General features: G+C 39.0%; 2 protein-coding genes across 10 annotated transcripts in view; one reads left to right on the top strand and one right to left on the bottom strand.

Annotated features, from left to right (window-relative positions):
• The window catches only part of LOC108280067 (NACHT, LRR and PYD domains-containing protein 12), a 353,895-nt gene extending 344,016 nt beyond the window's left edge, over positions 1-9,879 (top strand). For all 9 annotated transcript variants that reach the window (XM_053688261.1, XM_053688256.1, XM_053688259.1 and 6 more), the window contains one exon: positions 8,203-9,879. In XM_053688261.1, the coding sequence (XP_053544236.1) occupies positions 8,203-8,212 (10 nt within the window). In that variant the 3' untranslated portion in view covers positions 8,213-9,879. The remainder of the gene's footprint in view (positions 1-8,202) is intronic.
• Positions 9,880-21,110: 11,231 nt separating this feature from the next.
• LOC128635458 (uncharacterized) lies at positions 21,111-25,883 on the bottom strand. Its single transcript, XM_053688516.1, has 4 exons — positions 24,676-25,883; positions 24,544-24,591; positions 21,286-24,442; positions 21,111-21,196 (listed from the first exon to the last, which is right to left on the bottom strand). The coding sequence occupies exons 3-4, from the start codon at positions 24,185-24,187 to the stop codon at positions 21,111-21,113; spliced, it is 2,988 nt and encodes a 995-aa protein (XP_053544491.1). The 5' UTR covers positions 24,188-24,442; positions 24,544-24,591; positions 24,676-25,883.
• Positions 25,884-26,210: the final 327 nt, after the last annotated feature.

Genomic DNA, 26,210 nt, shown 5'->3' with positions numbered 1-26,210 from the left:
ATGCAAGCTCACACTGCACATGTACATTCTCTTCCTGCTATTTCTTGTGAAATTGGTTTCATTTTATTCACTATTATGTTTCTCACCACTGTGGAGACTTGGTGCATGTATGAAACGATGTGTACAAGAATACGGAGCAAATCACATCCTGTATTAACTCAATAATTTTATTTTTCAATACAGGACAATCCCATATTATATAGGATGAGTGTAAACCCTACTCTAGATACTAGCTAGTTAGCTGTAGTTCTCTGTTAACTTTATCCATTTTAGTTACATCAACAAGTGGAAGCAAGAAAGTACACAAATTGACACACACTAATTCATTAATTATATATATATATATATATATAATTTTTTTTTTTTTTTTTTTTACTGGTTTTGGGTATCTTTCTTCTTTTTTTCTTTTTGTGTATTTGCCTAATTTAGTACCTAGCGTATAGGAGGAAACAGCCCTGGGGATGTTTACAACAGATGTATCGGTGGTTAAAATTTTAGATGTTGTCTGGAAGGTCCTTTTAAGAATATTTTCTAACTCAGAGGTGTCCAGTCGTATCTGGAAAAGGCCGGTGTGGGTGCAGGTTTTCATTCCAACCAAGCAGGAGCCACGCCTGATTCCACCTGTTTAATCAGTTGATCTTGGCTTTCAATAGACTCTTCTGCTTGGTTGGAATGAAAACCTGCACCCATACTGGCCCTTTCCTGATAAGACTGGACACCCCTGGTCTAACTGGGGTACTTTTAGCATTTCTGAAAATGAGAAGGTTCAGTGAGAGCTGGGAGGACTTGTTTGATAATTTGCACTGGTGTTAATTCATTATGTATTATTTTATTTCCTTCAGTATCAGGTGTGATTCACTTGGAGTGAGAAGTTGGTCAGATCTGGTCTCAGCACTCAGCTCAGAAACCACCAATCTGAGAGAACTGCATCTGACTGTGAAAACACTGGATCTGACTGGGAATACACTGGATCTGTATGGGGATAAACTAGGAGACTCAGAATTGAAGAGTCTCTGTGCTGGACTGGAGAATCCTCACTGTAAAGTGGAGACACTGAGGTAAGATAATTTCTCTGAGAGTCACAATAACTCTCTAAAAGCAGCAGTTGTATACAGTGTTGTTTTTCACCTGAAATTTTCTGTAACAGTACAACATGCAGAACAAATATATTAATCATTAAGTGATAATGATTTCTCTCCAGAATAATTCATGCTTCAAGTAAATAATAAATCTACTTACAGTTAGATACATGTGCATTAAAAATAGAGATAAACAGAGATCCTTCTACAAAACCTGACTCATTACTTTTAAAGCCAGCAATACTTTAAGAAGCTGCATTGAGTGACGTTGCTCAGTAACATTTCTGCGTGGTGTGTATCCGTGTAACAGACTAGTTCAATAAAGAGTTTACCTTCTCTGAAACAGACTCCACACCGTGTCTTTTCCCCCTGACTCTCGTACACGTCAGAGATAGTTTGTATATATTGTAACCTTATTTTTGACAGGTCAAAGGTCAAGATCATAAAATTTAATGATCCTGACAGTTCAAAGGGGTCATCATCATAAAATATATTTATGTTGGCATCATAAAAAAATAGTTATGTTAAATCCGGAACACATTAATAACACATAAATTCCAGGAACACACACACATGTTCTTTCCTTTCACATAGAATGTGGAACACTCCGAGGTAGGTCTAGGTCATAAACTATATTTATGTTTCCCTGTCATCATAAAATATATTTATGTTTGCATCATAAAAAAATAGTTATTTTAAATCTGGCTCCCATGCATTCCAGATACACACAGACACACATATTCTCATACATATGTATTCCACACACACTAACACATACACATCCATACAAAAATATCACACACACACAAACACACAAACACATGCGCATGCACAGACACAGAGGTGAGCAGCAGTCCTTCAGGAATTATAAAGTCCTGCAGGAGTTTTTCCTTGTGCAGCGAGTGTGCTGGAAATTCCTGCATGTTTCTATTGTACTGCTCCATCCTAAACCCTATAGGAAAATCCTGCACAGTTTGTCAGTGTGTCCTGCAGGATTTCATCATTCCAGGATTCCAGCAAACATCCTGCAGAAAAATGAAAATCCTGCAGGAGTCCTGTAGAGCTTTTTTAAGGGAGCCACTGAACAGTGATAATGTTTTGGTCAGTGATAATTATATCTTGTGATTGGTCAAGAGAGACCAGAAAGTCCAACATGAAAGACACATCATCATCATAGCAAGTAAACCAAGATAAAAATCTGTTGATGAAGAGTGTGTCATTGTGTCTCTACAGGTTGTATAATTGTGGTGTCTCAGATGAAGGCTGTGCTGCTGTGACCTCAGCTCTGAGATCAAACCCCTCACACCTGAGAGAACTGCATCTGTCCTATAATAATGTAGGAGACTCAGGAGTGAAGAGTCTCTCTGATGTACTCGAGAATCCTCTCTGTAAACTGGAGACACTGAGGTAAGATCATCTCTCTGAGAGTCACATGACCTGCTCCTCAGTAAGACACATTCTCTAATAGTGAGACTGAAGCAGAAGTTTTAGGTTCAACATCAATGTCCTGAGGAGGAAGATTGTTTATTTTCACTGCACACTGATGATTTTTCACAGAGTCTTTGGGTCAGATGTACGTATGTGAGAAACTGCAGCACAAAACGTGACTTGATGCGACTGCAATGTGTCTGAAATTATTGTGAAATTTACTAAAACATTGTAACTAATCACACAAACTGCACCTGGGACACAAACTAAATGCACTGTGTGTGAACTGCAGGGTTTATAAGCAGCAGTGAAATAGAAATTATCTCAAAAATAGTGTTTGGAAACTAAAATCAGAAGTTAATGCCATAGGACTGAAAAGGTGAACAGTTAAATAAATCAAAATAGATTTTTAAATAAAAACAAAAAAGGGAGGTAAAGGCACTTACAAAAATTTCAAGCTACATCAACAATCCTTTTGCTGATTTTTTTTCTCTTCATTTTTCCTAAAGCTGAAATAGTGTTTATTCTGTCAGTGAATGTTCGTTCCGTACGTCTCTGTCTAGCTGCTATGAACAGGGTTGCCAGATCTGCATTATGGAACTAGTTCAATAGATAACCAGTATTAAAACCATGCAGTTTTCCTCAATAGTTCTTTCATTAAGATCCTAAAATGGTTCGTATTGTTCCACATTTTATAATAAATAAGAATGTCTATGAGGAAACCCACTGACTCAAATACATTCATATAGTAACACAGAGCTGAAGTTGAGAACAGGATCAATAGGTGTGTGTATGAAAGGAGAGCTCAGTGCATCCTCACTACTGTATGTTTTAATATACAGATATCATTAAAATAATCGTCAAAATGTCCAAACTCCAATCCACAGCCAAAGAAATCAATCCACGCTGGTGAGTCAAAAGTAGCTCAATTCCTCATTAAATCCGGGGACCTGGCAACCGCTCCAACATCACACAAACAAAATAATGTGTAAAACTGACGACTGCTAATCTCACAATATTTATTAATTTGAGCAGAATATGTAACAGTTACACTTCCAATGTTTCTACACTTTTTTGGTGATTTTTCCTCAAATGCACAAAAATCTCAGCACATCTGTTCCTCTGTCTTCATGTTATTCTTCTGTAGAAATTTTATTCACTGCGAATTTCACATCCTAAACCCGTAGAACCTGATGAACAGTAAAAATGCAGACATTTTTACTCTGCATTAGTTTTATAATCAAGGAATATTTTATTTAACAATAAATTATCAGCAGTAATCTTGTTTAGAGAAGACATGAGTGTTAATTCTCCTCAGAATGAATGTTTTATAAAATCAGTTCTTACTCTCTAGGAGCTGCTGCGTTAAGAAGCTGCATTGAGTGACGTTGCTCAGTAACATTTCTGCGTGGTGTGTATCCGTGTAACAGACTAGTTCAATAAAGAGTTTACCTTCTCTGAAACAGACTCCACACCGTGTCTTTTCCCCCTGACTCTCGTACACTGTAATCAGAGGATATAATAAGATGAAATGTGTTTCAGTTTGTGTTAACACTGGAGCACGCTGTCAGAGTGGAGATTGGACTCATCTGAGAGATGAAGAACAGAACTGCAGTTGGTTGAGGAGTGCATGGGGCAACGCCAAAACAAAGTCATTTTAACTGTGATAAAAACAAAATGATGTCTGTGTCTGTACACGTCATCTTTAATCACAGGAATTAGAGTAGGCCTGGTTTCCTTTTTTCACTCAAAATCTGAAGATTTCTGAATGAATTTATTTAATAAAAATCTGATGGGGCAGTGGTCCATTCTGACTATTTCTTCTGTTAAAATCATCACTTGAATAAAATTATTTTAAATATCACCACAACCAAATAATAATCCGACAGTTATAATGGTTCTCCTAATAGATTTAAAAGAATACTTAGCTGAAACAGTTCGTGTGATTTATCGATTTCTTCTGAAACAATATTTTGTCCAATGTCTTAACCATTGATCTACCACTGTTTTAGCAGCGTGTTTTTCCTGCTCAGAGCAGATCTACCATTTAATTAATTTTGTCGAATACATAACCTAAAGAATATTTTCATGTAAATGAAATAAGAAGTCGTCCTGCAGGATAGATTAAGTACTTGTGAACTTTATTTTATTTCTGCAGGAGGTGAGCAGCAGTCCTTCAGGAATTATAAAATCCTGCAGGAGTTTTCCTTGTGCAGCGAGTGTGCTGGAAATTCCTGCATGTTTCTATTGTACTGCTCCATCCTAAACCCTATAGGAAAATCCTGCACAGTTTGTCAATGTGTCCTGCAGGATTTCATCATTCCTGGATTCCAGAAAACATCCTGCAGAAAAATGAAAATCCTGCAGGAGTCCTGTAGAGTTTTTTATGGGAGCCACTGAACAGTGATAATGTTTTGGTCAGTGATAATTATATCTTGTGATTGGTCAAGAGAGACCAGAAAGTCCAACATGAAAGACACATCATCATCATAGCAAGTAAACCAAGATAAAAATCTGTTGATGAAGAGTGTGTCATTGTGTCTCTCTACAGGTTGGAGTGTTGTGGTGTCTCAGATGAAAGCTGTGCTGCTCTGACTTCAGCTCTGAGATCAAACCCCTCACACCTGAGAGAACTGAATCTGACCTCTAATAAACTAGGAGACTCAGGAGTGAAGAGTCTCTCTGCTGTACTGGAGAATCCTCACTGTAAACTGGAGATACTGAGGTAAGATCATCTCTCTGAGAGTCACATGACCTGCTCCTCAGTAAGACACATTCTCTAATAGTGAGACTGAAGCTTTGTTCCAGATTGTTTATTTTTATTTAACAATAAATTATCAGCGAGTAATCTGGTTTTGAAAAGACATGAGTGTTAATCCTCTTCAGAATTAATGTTTTATATTTTTATGATTTATCCATTTTATCTTTTAATTCATGACAGTGTTTGTTTTTCATGAAGATTCAGACTTTTACTTCCTACATTCTGTAATAATATAAATATATAGAGAGATATTAGATGAGAGAAACTTAATATAACAGTCAGTATGATAATTTTTATTACACTGTTAATTAGAATAAACAGGTGATATTAAATCCTCAAGTCATTCTGAATAATAAAATAATTTTACAAACACATCATCTTTAAAGTAATTCTTAAACCAAGATAAAAATCTGTTGATGAAGAGTGTTTCATTGTGTCTCTGTACAGGTTGAGTGGTTGTGGTGTCTCAAATGAAGGCTGTGCTGCTCTGACTTCAGCTCTGAGATCAAACCCCTCACACCTGAGAGAACTGAATCTGTCCTGTAATAATGTAGGAGACTCAGGAGTGAAGAGTCTCTCTGCTGTACTGGAGAATCCTCACTGGAAACTGGAGATACTGAGGTAAGATCATATTTTAAATCATTAATAATAAAACATGTTCTAATCTTCTGATTATGGACAGTCTGATCTTCTCAAGAAAGATCTGTTCATGTGAACGTTGATTAAAAAAGACATTTTGTTGAGATGTGTGAAGTGAGGAAAAGTTACTAAAAACATTTCTAAAGATCTAGTGTGTGTTACTCAGTCCACAATGAGAGAAACTGTCTACAACCAGAGGAAAGTCAGTGCTGTTGTTCTTCTGCTTAAGATTGAGAGAGTGAAGAGTGTGTCATTGTGTCTCTCTACAGGTTGCGTGGTTGTGGTGTATCAGATGAAGGCTGTGCTGCTCTGACTTCAGCTCTGAAATCAAACCCCTCACACCTGAGACAACTGGATCTGTCCCTTAATAATGTAGGAGACTCAGGAGTGAAGCTGCTCTCTGCTCTTAAGGATGATAAACATTACAAACTACAGACCCTGAGGTGAGTCATGACCTTTTTAGATAAATTGTGAAAAAATAAAAGACTATTAATTTAACCTCTTTTGTACATTTCTCTTAAGTTCCAATAAATATCAGATTTATTCACCAGGTTAGGAAATAAAACCAGTTTTAGAAATTTCACTATATTCTATTTAATATGATTTTTCTAACAATTGGCTTTAATGCTGTTTTGTGTTCAGTAAAGTGTGTTGATTTAAAATTCATGTGAAGGTAGAAGACAGGGAGTCAGACAGAGTCTACAAAATATCACAAACGAGTGCATGAGAGTGATTGTAAATGAACACCTGGTCTCCTTGTGACAGCCTGCTATCTCTGACTTCATACTGCTGCTTTTGTCTGAACAAGATGATCTCTGCTTTTCCCTGTTTCTGATAAGCAGCACACTTACTTCTCAACTCTCATTAAAGCTGATTAAAATGATTATCATTTATGTCACAAATATTTGATTTAACCCTCTTACCCCTAAGTTTCCACAGTATTATGTCCCATAACCCTATATTCCCCAGAGAAACAGCACGCCAATCCTGAGTTCCTGGGCCAAAATCACCATTTTAACATTTTTAGGCCTTGAAACAACTTATAATAATGTATTTGTGTAATATTACTTTGAAAATGAAGCAGTTCAGTGTTTTTACTAAACTTACAGCACAATTCTTAACTAGAGAAATGACAAAAAAATGCTCGCTAAAATCCTTCTACTCATTTAGAAGTACCATACGAGCATCAGCGTGGTCAATGCCTTTATAAATAATAAATAAATAAATGCATTTTAGCGCCAAAAGTCAAGTTTCTGGTGATAATCAGAGCAGCAGGTAGTGTTTTCACGAATGCACAGAGATGGTCCCGTTATGACTCCAGACCCCTGCAGTGTCAGTCGCACTGGTTGATGCTGAAGATGAAGACGGATCAGGGTCTGAATCAGGAGAGTTTGCGTCTCTGTCAGTTTCGGTTTCGGTTTCAACATCGCCTGAACTTTCACTGCTGTCCCTATCTAGAATCCTCGCTCTCGCCTGTGTAACTGTGTATGTTTTCTTTTTTTTCCACTGTTTTAGATGTACCTGTGTTCACTGTAGGTGTAACTTTAGCTGGAACACGATTAGCTTTTCGCTTTGGCATTTTTAGTTCACTTCTACTATTACACCAATATTCACGCTCGGATCAGCTTCATCGTAATGCCGGCGTAAAAACGTAATCACGTCGTGACGTCATCAACCTTACGGGCCAAAAAATAATAATGAAATAAGTATGGAATCATAGCAGAGTAATGCCGGTGCACCGGCCTTATGGGGATAACTATATCGGCCTTACGGGGATTTGGCATAGACGACCAAGCCGGTCTATGTCCTTACGGTAATAGATCAAAGACGGGCAAGCCGGTTTTTCGGCCATACGGGGTAAGAGGGTTAAGCAGCCACTTTCCTCACTCTGACACTTCTTCCAGCACCCTACCTCCACACCGTGTCTTCTGTCTTTCCTGTAACATTCACCCCGGCTCCTTCTTAAAGTCTGCACTTAAATATAAATGTAGAACAAGAGCTAAATGACACAGTGGTGTTCATTATTTAAAAACTCCAAAGCCTGTGATTGGATAAGAGCAGTGATGTGATGGGTAAATATCTGCTCGTTTTCCTGTTAGAACTTGTGGAAGTTCTCATTTGTTCTCGCTAAATGTTATAACACAGATGTTAGTAAGAATGAAGAAATGTAGAATGATTAATTATAAACAGGAGATGATGATGTTTCTCTTGGAGCAGAGATGATTACATGTTGATCATGAAGTACCACAGTCCAGTTTGTGGTTATTAATTCACGTGTTTTTCTTTTATATTCAGGGTGGGTTGAACATCTGTGTGTGAGATGAAGACTCCGGTGTTCCTGGATTCCACTGTTGGGGAATAGAGAACACATTTATAAACACATCACTCATTTAATTATAACACATTAAACAGACTCCGAGACGTGAGAAGTGTGTGTTCATCGTGCACAGTGAATCAGACTGCACACGAATCTACACTGAGTGTATAACGACCTCTGACCCCCGGATAAAATTCCCCAGACCTCAATCTCATAAAACACCTGAGGGATTTTTTTTGGAACAGCAGGTGAAAAAATCACATGACCTCTAGCTGAACCCACAAACAACTTCTTTCTGTTGTGTATCTTTTTATATGCTTCCCTCTCTCATCTTTTTAGGCAGGTCAGTAGTGGAATCTTTTTTCATGTGTACATTGTAGACTGTTTTTGACTAATTGAGAGCGTACTTAAATAAAATGCCTTGTCCATCCTAAACTTTTCACCTTTAACATTTACTTACTACATTTAATTTTTTTTCACTAAACACTCAGTGGTCATTGTGATATTATCATATTTCCTGTTCTGGTCTGGACAATAGTCCATAGCACACGTCTCTCTTTCTCCCCATCAGCTGTTACTGTGAGGCAGTTTTTGGAACTACTGACAGATTTGTGCGGCACCTTCACTTTGGATGAACTGAAATGTTTCGCTGATGCAGTATTTTGTGTTTTATACATTCTCATGAAGATGGATTGCATGTTCTCTTTCTAGTTAGTTAGCATTACTCATTACTAGTCAGCTGGTATTTTATGCACAGTTTGTTTCAGATCAGGGCTGGGACAGATTACTCAATGGGCATTATGGGTATGGGGCCCAGGGGCCAATGGGCACTTGGGGCCCAAGCAAAGGGAAGAAAAAATATTTTTTTCTTTTCTTTTTCTTTTCTTTTTTTTACATTGCTGAAAATAGAGAGCAATGTCTGGTTGGGCCACACAAGATTAAAAAAGACGAACACCACTTAACATCTACACTGGAGAAGGCTGTAGAGAGTGTGGCACCTGAACGTAGCTTTTGACCTGAGTTGGAATCTGCGTTTTGCCCAACTCGCTCTTCTCCCTTTTCCTATCACATACCAGATCGGAAAGGCAATTATTTACAGTACAAATTAAGAAAATCTATGAAAAGTGGAAATAAAGTGCCTAATGACTGTTTGATAATATTATGTTTATCAGTTAGGGGTAGGTGTAGGGAGGGCTTTATTGTCCCAATAATTTGAATAAATATAGTCATTTACACTCTGTTATTACTGCATCCTGTACAACAATACTGTGTGTGTGTGTGTGTGTGTGTGTGTGTGTGTGTGTGTGTGTGTGTGTGTCTGGTTGTCAGTGGTGTAACCACGGTATGGACATTGCCCCCCCCTTCCCGCCCCCGCCCCCTTGCCCCCTGCTCGACCATCCAAAGTTTGATACTGAAAATTTGCATATTTAGAACTTAGTTTTAGGATTACAGTTATCGTTTGAATTCACATGATTTCTGAGTGGTAGAAGCTCCCACAGCATGGGGAAATTGTAGTGTGCTGTGGACGTCCTGTGGGCAGATGTATTCTCTGCTCCATAACCTACCATGAAATCTACCACACCAAGTAGAGGCGAGCTAAGATGTGTGCAGGCAAACCACACGTTATTTAAACACGCAATCACGACTTTTACACAAAAGAAATGATGACTACCTATGAAACTAAATTCAACACTATATATGTCGTAAATACAATTTCCCCACGGATGCTTCCAAGCAATGATGTGCTGCCTGTATTGTGACCAGGTACCATTATTTTCCCAGAAGAGCAATGAATGAATTAAATGATCAATTTAATTTGATAAACTGAATATTCTGTTTGTGTAACTGGTGTCATTTATTATGTTAATGTCATCATGCTGTTTAGCTTGCTATGTAATAAGTGTACAAAGTGTACAACAATATATAGTGGTAACCTGAAACGTTAGCTATGTAAAGGGTACTGGAGTTTTCTTTTCTTAATTCTAAAGACAAACCACCATAATTAGTTCTGAACGGAGAACTACAATATGGCCACAACTCAGACGTTAGTTCCATATCACTCGTTGCCAAGCTAGCACATCTCAGCATTATGCTGAGCCTTATATTTGTAAAATCGCTTAGTTGTCCTTAGCCCAAATGTAGTGTAAAGGAACGAAATGCAACTTTCCTCACTTTCACTCGCATTTATAACAGTCTGTCGCAACGTGAGGGTTCACAACGGACTTGGCGGGAGGATACGCAAGTGAATGTAACATTAATGGTCAAAAACTGGAACTGACGTTAGCCTAGCCTACTTCGTGGGTGTGCGAATATCAAAAGTTAACTTACGTTCTTAAGAACAAACCAAGCCATGGTATGATGCCTTCTATACTAAGATAAGGTTACCTACTATTTAGGTATCTAGTTACTTACTGTCTGAAAAAAAGCTTGTATGCTCTGCTACACTTTTCTACGCTTGGCTGCTGTCTCCATTTCTTACAGACTGAGCTGCTAAAATATATCAACAAACTTGTGTTGAGTTTAGGCGCAACCAAGCGTACAATTGTAGGTTGGGCACACACCTATTTCCTTAACAAACGGAAATATATTAAAAAGGAATAGGAATAAATAAATAGAATAGATGAAGAAAAGACAGATCCATTTTCAGGGTTCATTAAAGGGGGACATATAGAAAATATTTTGTACTGTATATTGGGGGGACAGATTGGTATTTACTCAACATTGGGAGGGTCACGACCCCCCAACCCAAAGAATGCGTGGTTACGCCCATGCTGGTTGTCAGCTGTGGCCGGGGTTATTTTGATGGCAATTCTTCTCGTGGCTTCTAAGCTAAAATAACGAAATGAATACATTCAGTAGTGTTATGATTTGATATGTCTAAAATGTTGCATAGCAATCTCTTTACAGGTGAGGGAGACAAAATTCTATGTTAAAACTGAAAGGCATTCACCCAAGTCTCTTTTGAACCTAATATTTTCATTTGTACCTGTTTATGTCATCGTTATTGGTGTGAACTTTTACTCAAACGTTAAAGTGGTGAATTTGGATAGTTGTTACTCATTGTGCATATGTGTAAATGCAAACATCATACTGCTCGATCTCTACACATGAGCTCATAATGTAACTCATAAAGAACTTCGTTTGCATGGTGACTTTGTCACACACGCATCTCAGGCACAGCTTAGAGATCATGTTCTCACAACAGGAAAAAATACCCTCTATTCTTGTGACGTCAAGTAATGTAAGTTATCTCATGACATATATTGATTGTTTTTATTAGGATCTTTGATATTATTGTGATATTGTCTGCATCTTAAATCAAATCTCTTTGTTAATTATGCGTGATTTTGGCACCCGATTGCGCGCACATTTACGCTTTTCATCCGGATCAACTGGTTAGGTAGGTAATGATTGTTCCAAAGCAGTTCACTTGACCCTTTCTCCCTCTCCAACCAAATTTATAGCCTATATATGTAAGAGAGAGAAATAGTTGGTATAGATTGTAACCGTAGTTTTGACAGGTATAGGTCAAAGGTCAAAAAGATACACATTCTAACTCTCTATATCTAGATCAAAGGTCATGATCATAAAAATATGAATAGTTATGTTAAATCTGGATCACATCCATTCGTGACCATATATGGTGCTGCCATGTGTGTTTTTCCGCCCCACACGTTGCGCACACCTGGTACATCTTTTCACATAGAATATGAAACTCTCTGTGGTAGGACATAAGAATATATATAGTTTTGTTAAATCTGGTTCACATCCAAATCGTGACCATACCTGGTACGACCATTTGTTCCCCCCACCCCACCCCACCCCACACACAGATACAAGTTGCATACTCATGTTTTTCTCACACTCTGTGGTAGGTCATCGACCATGTGTCGTCTGCCCCCCCCCCCCCCCCCCCCCCCCACACACACACAGACAAAAGTTGCATACTCATGTTTTTCCTCTTCACATAGAATATGAAGCTCTCTGTGGTAGGTCATAAGAATATATATAGTTTTGTTAAATGGAACAGTACGTCTCTTCAATGCAAATACTGTATCAGAGCAACAAATTTCTCCAAGAACCAAGTTTCACTGCACTGTGCTGCTGTATTAACCGGTGACAACGCCCCTGATAACAAAGAGAATTGTGAAGTGAGGTATGACCGAACCAGCTGGCACGATCTGCAACGCTACTTCCGGCAAATCGATGAATTATTCCAAAAAACTGGAAGAGACAAAGAAATGATGCAAATAAAAAAAAGGCTAGAAGAAGTCTTATTCTGAGATCGTCAATATACTATTCTTGATCAGAAACTCCACCTCCCCAAGACTCCTCCCACACGCTATATAAATGAGTCTGATTACATATCGAGCCAAAGTATTCTGAGCGTCAAACAGCAATATGTCTTGTGAAATCAACCCCGTTTTCTACACCTCTGATGCAACCCTGTATGCTGCTGCTGCTGATGATGATGATGATGATGATGTGACCAGTTCGGGTTTTGAAGACGGTGAAAGCCTAGGAAAAAGAAATCTGACCTATCTGACAACCAACGATGAAGCCGACGGGTGTATAACCAACACTGTTCTAACCATCATACGTGCTGTTACGGGGGAACTGCTGGACAGAGTTATCCAACAAGATCTGAAGGACAACTGTCACGGCTGCGCGATCGATCACCCGAGTCAACTCCAACACGCGTGTTTGTTCGATCCTGAAGAGTACTATCTACACCTAAACACCTACCGATTGCTGAAAAAACTGTTTAAACCATGGTTCAAATACACATTGGCAAGAGGTCTGAAACTGTGTGGAATCAAACACACTCCTTCCCTGGAAAAAATTCAAGGCATCGCTGAAGCCACCGTGTGTGAATGGCGAGACGAGCCTCACATCAAAACCGTGCTGAACGAGGTCAAGGAGAAAACCAAAGACGTTTTCAACGAGCAAGTGTGCGAAGACGTCGTAGATTACTGGAACTTTCACTCATCTCTGGAACCTGCTGAACCATCGCATACATGGGAAACCTCAAAACAAGCCACGTCTATTCTAACTGCGAGAAAAGGCTGAAGCCGATTAAAACAAAAATGCTGAAGACATTCGTAAATAGCGTGTGTCCTTAACACATAGGTGTGTAATAAGTTTTTTTTTTTTTTTTTTATATGTATTGCTGAATCAATTGAATGTAAACTAAACATGTATCTAAACCTGCGTGTGTTTAGAATGGAAAATCTTACTTTGATTGAATATGTAATACCTTACTCACGTGTTCTGAGATAAATGCTTATTCTACACTGGTGTTTGATCATTCTCGCCTTGACACTCGAAATGACTGAACGATTGATGAAGAATATATATTATACACCGTCAGAACCTGGTTCGTACGGTGGTGTTGAGAGTTTGCAAAGAGCTATTGTTGAGAAAATAGGTAAAAGAGCTAATGATACTGAAATAAAAAACTGGTTAGCAGAGCAGGATGCATACAGTCTACATAAACCAGTATCTACAAAGTTTAAAAGAAACAAGGTTTTTGTGAAGAACATCGATGAACATTGGCAAGCTGATTTAGTCGATATGAGAAACTTGTCAGAGAGTAACGACAATGCGAAATTTATGATCACGTGTATAGATATTTTATCCAAATATGCCTGGGTACGTGTGTTACGAAACAAGACCGGAATCGAAGTAACTAAAGCTTTTGATTCCATTCTAAATGAAGGTAGGGTCCCCAGAAAACTACAAACTGATCAAGGGAAGGAGTTTTTTAACAAAAATTTTCAAACATTAATGAAAAAACATGACATTATTCACTTTGCTACGGGTACGGGTCAAAAAGCATCGGTGTGTGAAAGGTTCAACAGAACGCTAAAGACCAGGATGTGGAGATATTTTACCGCTTTTAACATGAGAAAATACATCGACATAGTTCAGGATTTGATTCAAGCGTACAATCACAATTACCATTCCAGCATCAAAATGAAACCTGCCGAGGTCAACGAATCCAATTCCTTCAGAGTATTTAAAACCCTCTACGGATTGTTCACACCTAAATTAAAGAAACTAAATTTCAAGTTTAAAGTTGGTGATATCGTTAGAATTTCTCGTTTAAAAAGACAGTTTGAGAAAGGATACGAGCAAAACTTTACGGATGAATATTTTACAATCTCCGAACGGATACCAAGAGATCCCCCAGTGTATAAATTACGAGACTATGATGGTGAAAAAATTGACGGAACATTTTATGAACCCGAGCTACAAAAGATCATTATCGGTAAGGACAAGACGTTTAAAATTGAGAAAATCTTGTCTGAAAAGACCCGAAACCAGAAAAAAATCTGCCTGGTGAAATGGGTGGGTTGGCCCGATAAATTTAATTCGTGGGTTCCGGTCGAAGACGTAGTTAACATAACAAAAGGATCACCGTGAACAAAACTGAAAACTATACTCATTAAACCATGGAAGAGTGTGGTTTCTTTGTGACCCTTCCAACCAACGCGTCTTTGGATATTTACCCTAATAATAAGATCTCGCATTACACTACTAAATTCGCCAAACCAATCGATTTGAACGGAATATGGGAAGTATCGCTCGCAGAGGTTCAATATATCCAGAGTTGGTACTCGTTAACGGAGGAAGACAGTATGTGTCATATTATTCAGAGGGATGGAAAGAGAACACTAAACAGTAACTTTAATATCACTCCAGGATATTATAAAAATATCGATGAAGTGGTTAGTGAAATCAACAACAACTTAAAGAAAATGGAGCTCGGAATAGAGCTATTCTATAACCCTATGAAAAATAAAATACGCATCGTATCCCAAAAACATTTTGCGTTCAAAGCTAATGGAAAATTAGCATATATGCTCGGTATGAACCCCGGTGTTCCGATAACGGCCCGAGAACCAGAAGCGCCTAACCCCTCTGATATTCACGCAGGCTTTTATACGATGTATGTATATACAGACGTTATCGAGTATCAACGAGTTGGTGACAGTTTTACTCCGTTACTGAGATGCGTACATATAACGGGTGAAAACAACAAAGTCGTCACAATTACTTATGATAAGTTGCATTACGTACCTCTCACCAAGAACCACATTACCGATATAGTAATCAAAGTCAAAACGGATCAGAACAAGCCTATACCTTTTAGTTACGGGAAATTTATTGCTAAACTACACTTTAGACCCGCTAAACATTCGTTCCGTGTGTAAAATGATGGATAGGGGCTACGTTCATCCGCAGACCTACGTGGATTATTATGTCCACCAGGCTGGAAATGGTCTTCCTGGGTTTCAAGGCGCCCCCACCATGTATGGGTCGGGGCTAGGAGGACTGTTCAAGGGTCTTTTTAGAATGGCGGTTCCGTTCCTCAAAAGGGGTTTTGCTATTGCAAAGCCTCATTTAAAAACAGCTGCTAAAGGGTTCGTAAGTGACGTATTCAACAACATTATGAGCAAGACACAAGCTCAGAATCAAGACGGATCGGGGCTTGCGTTGACTGCGCGTAAAAAATCTAAAAGGCTCCCAGGGCGTCGACATGTGATTCCTAATAAAAGACGTAAGGTTACTAAAATCAAGAACAGTGTGAAAAAGACCGAGCAGAGAGGCAACAGGCACCCTTACATCTCTCACAAGAGAAATCGGCTGAACATTTTCTAACATCATGGCGTTCTTACACAGTCTATCCTCAGAGTGTACCAAGACAGAATTGGATATTTTCACATTACCTTTTACCCAAACGAGTATCGAAAAGTACACTTATGTCGAAATACCACCACTTTCCGCTCTTACGGACAACGGGCCCCTGGAGTTCTACGTGGCTGGAAACGGGGAGGATTACCTCGACTTGAACAACACTTTTTTACATCTGACCTGTAAAATCGTGAACCCCGACGGTTCCAATATAGCTAACGATGCAAAGGTTGGGGTCGTTAACTACCCCGTAGCCTCACTTTTTTCACAAGTGGATGTCATGCTCGGGGATCGTCTTATTTCTCAATCTAGCAGTACATACCCATACCGTGCCACCTTTGAAAGTCTTATCAACTATGGAAAAGATACACTGGAAACACAATTTTGCACCGGGCTATTCTACAAAGACACAGCGGGGCATATGGACGCCACAGACCCGGACGGACGAAACGAAGGCCTCAAAAAAAGGGCCAGTTTCAGTGCTGAAAGCAACACCTTCGACCTGATTGGACACATTCACTCGGATATATTTTTTCAGGATAAACTTTTACTGAACGGGATCGATTTGAGGATTAAAATGGTTCGCAGCAAAGCTGAATTCTGTTTGATGAAGGAAGGAAATGCAAATTTCAATCTGAAAATACTCAACGCTTCTCTTTTTGTGAAGAAACTAACCGTCTCACCGTCTGTAAAAATCGGTCACGGACAAGCACTCCTCACCGCCACAGCCAAGTATCCGATCGAAAGAGTCTGTTTGAAGACCTTCAGTCTAGCTGCAGGGAGCCGCATTTGTTCACAAGAGAACCTCTTCCTCGGTCCCTTACCTAAAACCATTATCTTTGGGATGGTTGACAACGACGCCTTCAGCGGGTCGTACAATAAAAACCCTTTTCATTTTAAACATTACGATGCAGAGTTTATCGCGCTGTACGTAGATGGTACGCAATATCCCGCAAAACCGTTTCAGCCTGTTTTTCAGTCCGGTAACGTGGTCCGTGAATTCCATTCTCTAATTTTAGCATCAGGAAAGCAGCTGAAAGATCAGGCACTGTCGATAAACAGAGAAGAGTACCTGAACGGATATACTTTATTCGCTTTCAACATGAATCCCGATGACGATTGTGGGCAACATTTGTCATTAATAAAATCGGGCAATATGCAATTGGAACTCAGATTTCGTCAACCACTTCCGATCACGGTGAATCTAATAGTGTATGCCAGTTTTGACAGCATTCTAGAAATAAACAATCGAAGAAACGTGCTCATCGATGACCAGTAACGCATGGATACCAGAGAACTAACGGAGGTTATGAGAAGTTGTCCTGAAATAGATAAAATATTTCATGGCGTGATGGCCTGTGACGAGCTACCTACAAGTACTCTGAGAAAGTTTCCAGCTTTATTCATCGTAAACACACATCCGAGACACATGCCGGGTGAGCACTGGCTAGCGTTATGCCTTAATGACGAAAACACAGGAGAATTTTTTGACTCGTACGGAAACCCTCCAGACTATGAACTCTTTCCTCGATCGATTCATTATTTTTTGACAAAGAACTGTTGCAAAATAAAATATAACCCTGTACAAGTTCAAAACTTTACGTCGGTTTGCTGCGGGCAACACTGTGTGTTTTTTCTGTGTCACAAAGCTAAAGGTTATTCATTTAACCGTATTATGTCTATGTATAGCAAAGATTTAATTAGAAATGATAACACTGTTGTGTCATTCGTTAAAAAAATGTACCCTAGAGTAAATAAAAAGCATTCAATTACATGTGTACAATGTGTTAACTCTCTAGATATGTTTCATTTGCATATGTAGTGGAATGTTAAATGACGATGCTTCACAAGAAAAATGTTAAACAATAGTTATTTTATTGAAATAAAGGGTAACATAACATAACATAACATGCTTTGTCCCTCGTCCTTTTCAAAAATCAAACCAGTCAGTACGGTTAAAAACGGGGGATTTGAAAACTGGCTCAGAATCGTAGTCTTTGCTTTTAGGTGGGGAAACAAGATGAGAGATATCTTTAGATCTTTTTATGTCAGATATTTTGCGTCGAACACCGCCATTAGGTATTGCTGAAAAGGGTATATTTAGGTTGGCTACTGTCTGTAAGAACTCTTTCCAACCTAAAGGCCTCCGTTCGTCAGATACTCGATGAGGGGCCGTGAGATTTTTTAGCAAATCCACCATGTGAGATCCTTTGATAGTGTTTCCTTTAAAAATAAATTCACCGCTATCGTTCCACGCAGCCCCGGCTTTTAAAAGTTTTTCCATAACGTACGAAGCGTTTCTTTTGTTTCTAGCAGAAATGTTAGCGAGGACCTCTTGCACGATCTCGTCTTTGGGGTGTTCGGTCACAGCTGCTTCCGTTTTGCTTTCCGATATTTTAGGTAGAGACAGGGTCAATTGGGCGGTTTCCTGCTCTCCTACTTTAACCAAGTTTAAAAAATTTTGCAGCACAGACGCGTAGAGTTTCGCCTTATCGTAATCATTCAGATCAGTCCTTGATAAAATACCACGTATTGCATCGTCCAAGTTGTTTTCAACAGTCTTTCTTATGGTTTCCTTCTCCGCGGTGATGTTTCTAAGTTTATCGATCTGATGTTGAGGGACTAAATACATTTTCTCAGCAGTCTCCATGTTAATTGTTGCGGGACGCGATTAAGCTGCTTATAAAAGGAATGGCTACACTGAGCAAAGGCAGAAGAAATCCTCCGGATTGATTAATAACTTTCCTTTTTCTTTCAACGGATGCTCTTTTATCAGCAAATAGTTTGATCCATTTTTTTTGTTTTTTTAAAACCCGATACTGTTTTGTCGTCAGTGGTATGTTTCCCCTGAGCACGGTTAAAGCTAGTTCACATATGCTCAGGATGAGATCTGTGGGCGCATCGCGTAATATATCCTTTCTCCTTCGGGATGGAGACCTGTGTAATGAATTCAGCAACGGGAGGGTTTTTTTCAATCGCTCAGACATTTGTTGTCGATACTTTAAAGTTTTTTCTTCTTCTTCGGAACATACACAACCGGTTTCTCCCTCGGAAACAACCCTGAACGGAGACGAAGTTCTTCTGGCGTTTGTGCTTTCAGGTCAACAAATAAATACCCGTAAGGTCTAGAGACGGCATCGAGAAAGCATTCTAAAAAATACTTGCTGTTACCCGGATACATTTGACGAGCCAGTATGCTGATCTGTAATTTATCTCTAGGGTTTTTAAAAAGAACCATGTAGTTGGTGTTCAGGTTGATTGTTCTACTGGTCTTTCCTTGAAAAAACAAGTTTTGAACGAGGTAGATGACGCTCAGATTTCTGTGGTGTGTGTATTTTGTAAAAGCCTTTTCTACTTCGTCATTTTTACTGGCGGTTTCCATCAAGTCATCGATTACCAACAAGTTTTTTTTATTTGGAGGAAATAGTTCGTCATCACACAAAGAATCAGGGATTCCTTGAAGAAAAATTATTTTTATTCTGGTCAATAATTCATCGTACAGAGGCTGCCAACACGTATAACACCAGACAATGTTTTCCGGAACAACCGACATTGCCTCTTTACAGTTTTCCAACAGCATTTTGATAAAAAAAGATTTTCCACTATTACTCGGTCCACATACGATACATGAAAAGGGAAGTTGCATCCTAGCGTCAAAAGCAGTCACGATCATATTTTCCTTTACAAAACACATCAACAGAAACTATATACACATATATACAAGAATAGTCTTAATAGCCGTAAGGGAGAGTTGTAAAATCAGATAATAAAACACGCTTATCGTACACAACCCTGAACCTTTTCAACTGTGATTTGTTTCTCAAATGAAACCCCTTTTTATCTCTCACGATTTGGTTATGCGTGGTTACGAGATGACCTGTATGATCCGGATTTTTCACTCGCTCGTCCACCAGTTCTGTTAGTGATTTCAAATTGACAATTTCAGAATTGATATAATTTAAAGTAATGCCTTTAGCTTTCATGGTTGTGTTTCCTTTCATGGTTTTGTAACCGTAGGTTTTAGGACCTGCGCTTACAAATTCCACGATTTGATCGCCATCATCTAGTTCGCTGGTAAGACCACCCAAGTAATCGCTTAAGGGTGGCATCCAGTCACCTTCCTTACTTTTAAAAATGACGCTATCTGTGTCTGTGTACAAACAACGCTGATCCAATCGATCCATCAAATTGTACAGCTCAAGCCTAGCGTACGCTGTAGTGAAAATGCCGATGAATACATTAGCATTCAGCGGTTTAATCAGTCTCTCGTCTGCGTAACGCCACTGTACCATCGCCACCTCCTCATTCAAAAAAGAGAACTGACTCACATTATAAATATCGGAGAACATGAACTGTAAAAACTCGGCAGGATCTCGAATTAAGGTCGTGTTCGATCTGTCTGGTCTTTGACACATCTTACCCCACAACGAGTTTAGTGCGAGTTTAGCCACGGATCTTTTGGCAGGATTAACAGTGATAAATTTCGGATCCAACGTAATCCCTTCGTTCTCCTCATATTTGCGAATGTACTCACGTTTAGATGATTCATCAACGACCCAGGACGGATAACCTGAACTTTCCTGTTTGGTCTTGAGGAACATTTTAATATATCTCGTAAAAAGCTTGTCAGACCTTTTAGGAAAGTGCCACACTTCAAACACTTTTAGAATTTTGTAACCTTTTTCGACGGCTTTCTCAATTTCGATAGATGCCCATGTTCCGATAAGAGCTCTCTCCTGAGCCGTATGATCGCAATGTTTTAACTGATGTTCGGCACACGTTCTACATAGAGGAAAGAGGAGTTTGCTTTTTACACGAAATGGTAGAACAGGTGCCCACAGACCCCTAGGTGGTAATACCTTTGCTCTAATGATACCGAAGTAATTTTTCAGAGGTTGAAAGTCACGATAAATGATGATAGGGTGATCGATCGGGTATGTCTTTGTCTTATTTACGAATGGGTAAAGCGAGGTAAAGTCGAAATAATCGATTCTCTCACCGGGTTGAGCTACATAATGCAAGTTTAACGCGTTTGTTCGACCGCCGTAAAGAGCATCTCGAGGGTTTAAACGCTCAGGAAAGTCAGTCTTTTAGAAAATTTTGCACGAGATTGTCGTTTTTCTTCATTTCATTCCACTCGTGTTCCCACATCAGAGTGACTTGCAAATTGAGAGTGTCTTGCAAATTCTTAATTCTCTCCATCGATTTTTGACGGATATCTCCGAAGGTTGTGTTTGATTTGGTAAGAGGATGCGGGGTCATTGAGGGAAAACACTTTTCACAGCCGTGATAAAAACACCCAAGAAACTCAAAAACCTTACGGTTTTCCCCTTCCTCACAGTAACCATCTACGTAATAAGTACCGAACTTGACTTCACCTTCGTTCAACGCGTGGCGAATGGGTAGGTTTTGCGTTTTTGAAACATATTCGAGCCATTGTATGGATGGTGTTGAGAAAGATTTCTGAGTGGTGATGTAATTATCAAGAGGCGGAATAGCTAAAGTGTCTTTACGCAGGAAGTTGGTTCTAAAGATTTTCATGCACACAGACGCGATCGTTATGCATTTAAAAGGATCGACCTTTGTACTATCCAGAATTTCTTGTCTGAAAGCTATACAACCCTTTCTCAAAATTTCTACATCGTTCACACAGTATTCCGCCATCTCTTTCTTGAAATCAAACACTTTGTCAGAAACCGTTCTGTACCACTTAAAGAATTCTTCTCTATCCTTAGGCATCATGCCATCTACACCGTAAAACTTAGGGTCAGGATACGGCCCTACGTAATCCTGATGTTCTACGGTGTTCCAGAAATGGGGAAAATAGCCTTTCTTGCTTTCCGAAAAACCCATGGCTTTTGGGATGCTACTCAATTTCATGGGTAAGAACGATAGACTATCAATGTAGGACTGACGAAACGCGGTATCGATGAAACACAAAATTTTACCGCCTTGTGCTATGATTTCGGGTGTGATTCCTTCTTTCACTAAATGGTTTAACAAAAGGTATGAATCGAACCCTCTAGCGTTATGGGCTATAAACTTGTATCCGTGGTATGCATTACACCGAAACTTTTTAAAGAAGGCACTGACGCAATCATCCCCTTCAGCCACCCACTCCTCTCCCTTAAAATCAATACAGCATATGAAATTAGCTACATGTGTTCCTGTTTCCTGCCTAGTTTCGAAATCGTAAAACACATAATCCGTATTTTCGCTTTCTTTCCTGGCCCTCTGTATAAAACATCTATGCTCGATATCCTCATCGAGTTTTTGGCCACAGAGTATGCATTTCGAATGGGCACATACGTGATTCTCACGATTAGAAGGATTATCCCTTATCACACGTTTACATTTACCACAGTAGAACCCCGTTTCACACATAGAATATTCGCCTTTGTGCGATTGAATCTTTGCTTTATGCCTCTCGAAACAGTATTGGGAGCTACACAGTCTCTGACACTCTGGACATTTAGTAACATTCTTAGGGTGTTTGTAACAATCGGGGTCGTGACAAACGTTGCAGCTATAAGAGCATTTATGATTCCATAAAACGTCAAACCCCGAATGGCAGAAATGACAAACATGACTCGTTCCTAAAAGTCCGGTGATACTTTTAACCCCATAATAGTGGTTGTCATGTAAAAACAAGTAAATGGTTTTTTCGTGGGGAGTCTTGCTAGTTTGAAAGAAAGAGTATCCGGCTTTGCTAGCAGAACAGTATACGATTACGATTTTGCAATTCAAATGTCTCTCAAATCTCGGTACGTCAGCGAAGCTGACCGCGTTGTTTACGGATAATCCCACATCGTGTTGTAATTTTCTAGCGATTTGTTCGGTTTCAAAATCATTTTTTTCACGATTCAAAAGTTGGCTAACACACAAGGCGAAGCACATGTTGTCTCTGTTGTGAAAAATGTATAGATGCTGCATTTTCTTCTGCAGGGTTTCTGATTTGAATATATGGCCTATTTTCCTTCTATTTCCACCACCCCGAAGTGGTCGGACGATTTGGACGACTATTTCAAGGGTATTATCGGTAAAAATTTCACGTTTACTCTGAATTGCATTTTGGAGCATGGTCAGAAAAGAACCTAAATCGATGACACCATTGTCTATTTGAACGCGTGATGAAACATTGACCGTATCACCTCTAATTTCAACGGTGACTACATCCTTGGCAGAAATTAAATTGTTAGCGATTTCAATCGCGCTGTTTAAAATCTCTAAAACATAATTATAAAAATCTGCAAAGCTGTCAACGTTCGCGATAGAAGAAAAATTCACTCTTCTCCTAATCTCAGTGTTGTTGAATCTTTCCCGATTAATTATTCTAATATTAGGATCTAATCCATCACCCTCTTGCTCTACTTGGATATCGGGCGAGTTTTCCATTTGAGAATCTTGGGTATCTGGCGAATGTGTGTTTTCCATTTGAGAATCTTGGGTATTAGGTGAGTGTATGTTTTCCATTGGGCGGTTGCGTTCATTATCGTTTTCCGAATTTTGTGCAATATTGTCAGGGTTTTCGATTAAGTTAACAAGACTGTCATTTATCCTCATAATACTTTGATTAAGTTCGTGTAACGTATCATGAGAAGATAACGGACTAGGTTCCTGAGCGTTTTCTGGAGTCGAGACGATATTCTGAACGGGAGGTAATGACATATTTTCATTGATTTGATTCACCACGTCTATTAAACATGGATTTATCTGCAAAGATTCTCTTTGTTCGATTAGGTTATTTTGTAACTCTAACAGACATTGATTTAATTCGAAAAATATGTCGTGCGACGTGACCGGCGTACTTGATACAGTTTGACTGGAAATTCGTCTGGGGTTTTCATTTTGAGTATTGTTCTGTTCTGACGATCTTAAATTTTCATTCAACTGATTGACTGCATCGATTAGATCAGGGTTTATTTGTACTGAATGACCGTGTTCATTTAGGTTATTATGTAACTCTAACAGACATTGATTTAATTCAGAAAATATATCATTCGGCGTTACCGTTGTGTTTGATACGACGTGATTTGGATTCTGATTAGGTCTCTCACTAACGACTTGGTGTGACGTTATTAAACTTTCGTTCAGCCTGTTGATCGCTTCAGTTAAATATGGGTTCAGGGGTGTGTGCGAATCATTTGAAAAACTCTGGTTTCCGTCATAAAAGAAATCATGCGATAATGGAGATTTTTCGGTTCTCTTTTTTTTAATCTCCATATCCGAACTGCATTTCAGTCGTTTCTGCGCCATATCTATCATACAATTTTCTAATCAACTTTATGCTCACTGAGAGACATCTATTCACATTTTCAAGCGTGCTGTACAGTAAAGGGATAAAATCTGTACCTCGACCAGATTCAAGTGTATAATCAATCTGTCCAAAGTTTTCCAATAAATCAGTCTTTGCTTCGAAGAATTCACGCCACACTGCGCAGATCTGTTGAAGTTCGATGTCTTGTTGAATGTCGGTTTCCGAGATGATTTCCTCTTGGTCTTCTATTGTAGCACTCGTATCTATAAGTCACAGAACATGTGAAAGAGCTTTTATTTATTTTATTTATTTATTTATTTTTTTTTGTGCTGTGTAAATAGAAGGTAAATATACTACAACTCACCTGAAATATCTCCGTCGTAATCACTGTTAGACACGTTTCCCTCAAATTCTGAATATGATACAAACAATGTTATATTCACGTATGAAGGACTTTTACAGCATGAAACATTCACAATTTTATGTTTTGACTTACGTGTGGAACTCAGATTCAAAAGGTCCTGAGTGGTTGTTTCGGGAATCTCATCAGAAATAATCACCAAGCTGTCTATAAAACAGTAAAACATACTTTTAATAACTTAACATTCTCATTTTAGATCACTACATAGATCTAAGAGACAAATTTTAATTACCTATACACTAGAATCAGATGAGCTTAACTCGGTCTTGCACTGTAATATAAATGTAATGAATATTTACAATTTAGATAAAGTATCGTACCAGATTACATAATGACCAGATAAGTATGATGATTTTTGTACTCAGAATGATTAGTTCTAAGTTTATATCAATATCATTGCCTACTGGATAATTACATAAACATTGTATTTCAATTTATATTTAACTATTAATTGAATAAAATACAAATTTTTACCTGCCAAGAAATCCATGGGGTCTGGAAATTCTGTTGAACTTTGCCGATGTTCAAACTTTCGAAGTAGTGAAGAACTGACTCTGGAAATTCGGTCGAACCTTTTCCGATGTTAAAACTTTTGAAGTGCTCGACTTTATAAACAGGTTCATATGCATTCGAGTGTGTGTGTGTGTGTGTGTGTGTGTGTGTGTGGGGGTGTGTTTGTGCTCGGGAATGCATCAGAACGGGGGTTTTACGTTGTTGACCTTTTGACCTAGGCCTGACTCGGAGTGCTTCATATTCTACGTGAAAGGAAAAGATCGTGTGTTCCCGGGACCGAGAACTTGAAAAGCAAAACGGTTCCTTTTTCTGCATCGAAAAAAAACCCGGCTGTACATCCGTTTGACATTACCCAATATTGAATCTTTTCATGTTCTAACATTTTTTCTATTCTTCCCAAAAAAGGGTGAGCTTTTTTCGGCGCGTTAGGACAAACATCAGCCATGTTGTAAGATCGCACACGTTGTTCTAAGTACAGAGTATTATAAAGCCTAGAGGGATGCTCGACTTTTATAAGCAGGTTCGTATGCATGCGTTTGTCTGTACATGCACGTGTGTGTTTGTGTGTGTGTGTGTGTGTGTGTGTGTGTGTGTGTGTGTGGGTGTGTGGGTGTGTGTGTGTGTGTGTGTGTGGGTGTGTGTGTGTGATATTTTTGTTTGGATGTGGGATACACATGGCCGTACCAGGTATGGTCACGATTTGGATGTGAACCAGATTTAACAAAACTATATATATTCTTATGACCTACCACAGAGAGCTTCATATTCTATGTGAAGAGGAAAATCATGAGTATGCAACTTTTGTCTGTGTGGGGAGGGGTTGGGGAGGGGTTGGGGTGGGGTGGGGGGAACAAATGGTCGTACCAGGTATGGTCACGATTTGGATGTGAACCAGATTTAACAAAACTATATATATTCTTATGACCTACCACAGAGAGTTTCATATTCTATGTGAAGAGGAAAAACATGAGTATGCAACTTTTGTCTGTGTGTGTGTGGGGGGGGGGGGGGGGGACGACGACGACACATGGTCGATGACCTACCACAGAGTGTGAGAAAAACATGAGTATGCAACTTGTATCTGTGTGTGGGGTGGG

This window comes from Ictalurus punctatus, chromosome 19 (genome assembly GCF_001660625.3).
Source record: "Ictalurus punctatus breed USDA103 chromosome 19, Coco_2.0, whole genome shotgun sequence".
In the NCBI taxonomy this organism is placed as follows: domain Eukaryota; kingdom Metazoa; phylum Chordata; class Actinopteri; order Siluriformes; family Ictaluridae; genus Ictalurus; species Ictalurus punctatus.
Note: the sequence above shows the minus strand (reverse complement) of the source record. Positions and strands in the feature narration are given on the sequence as shown.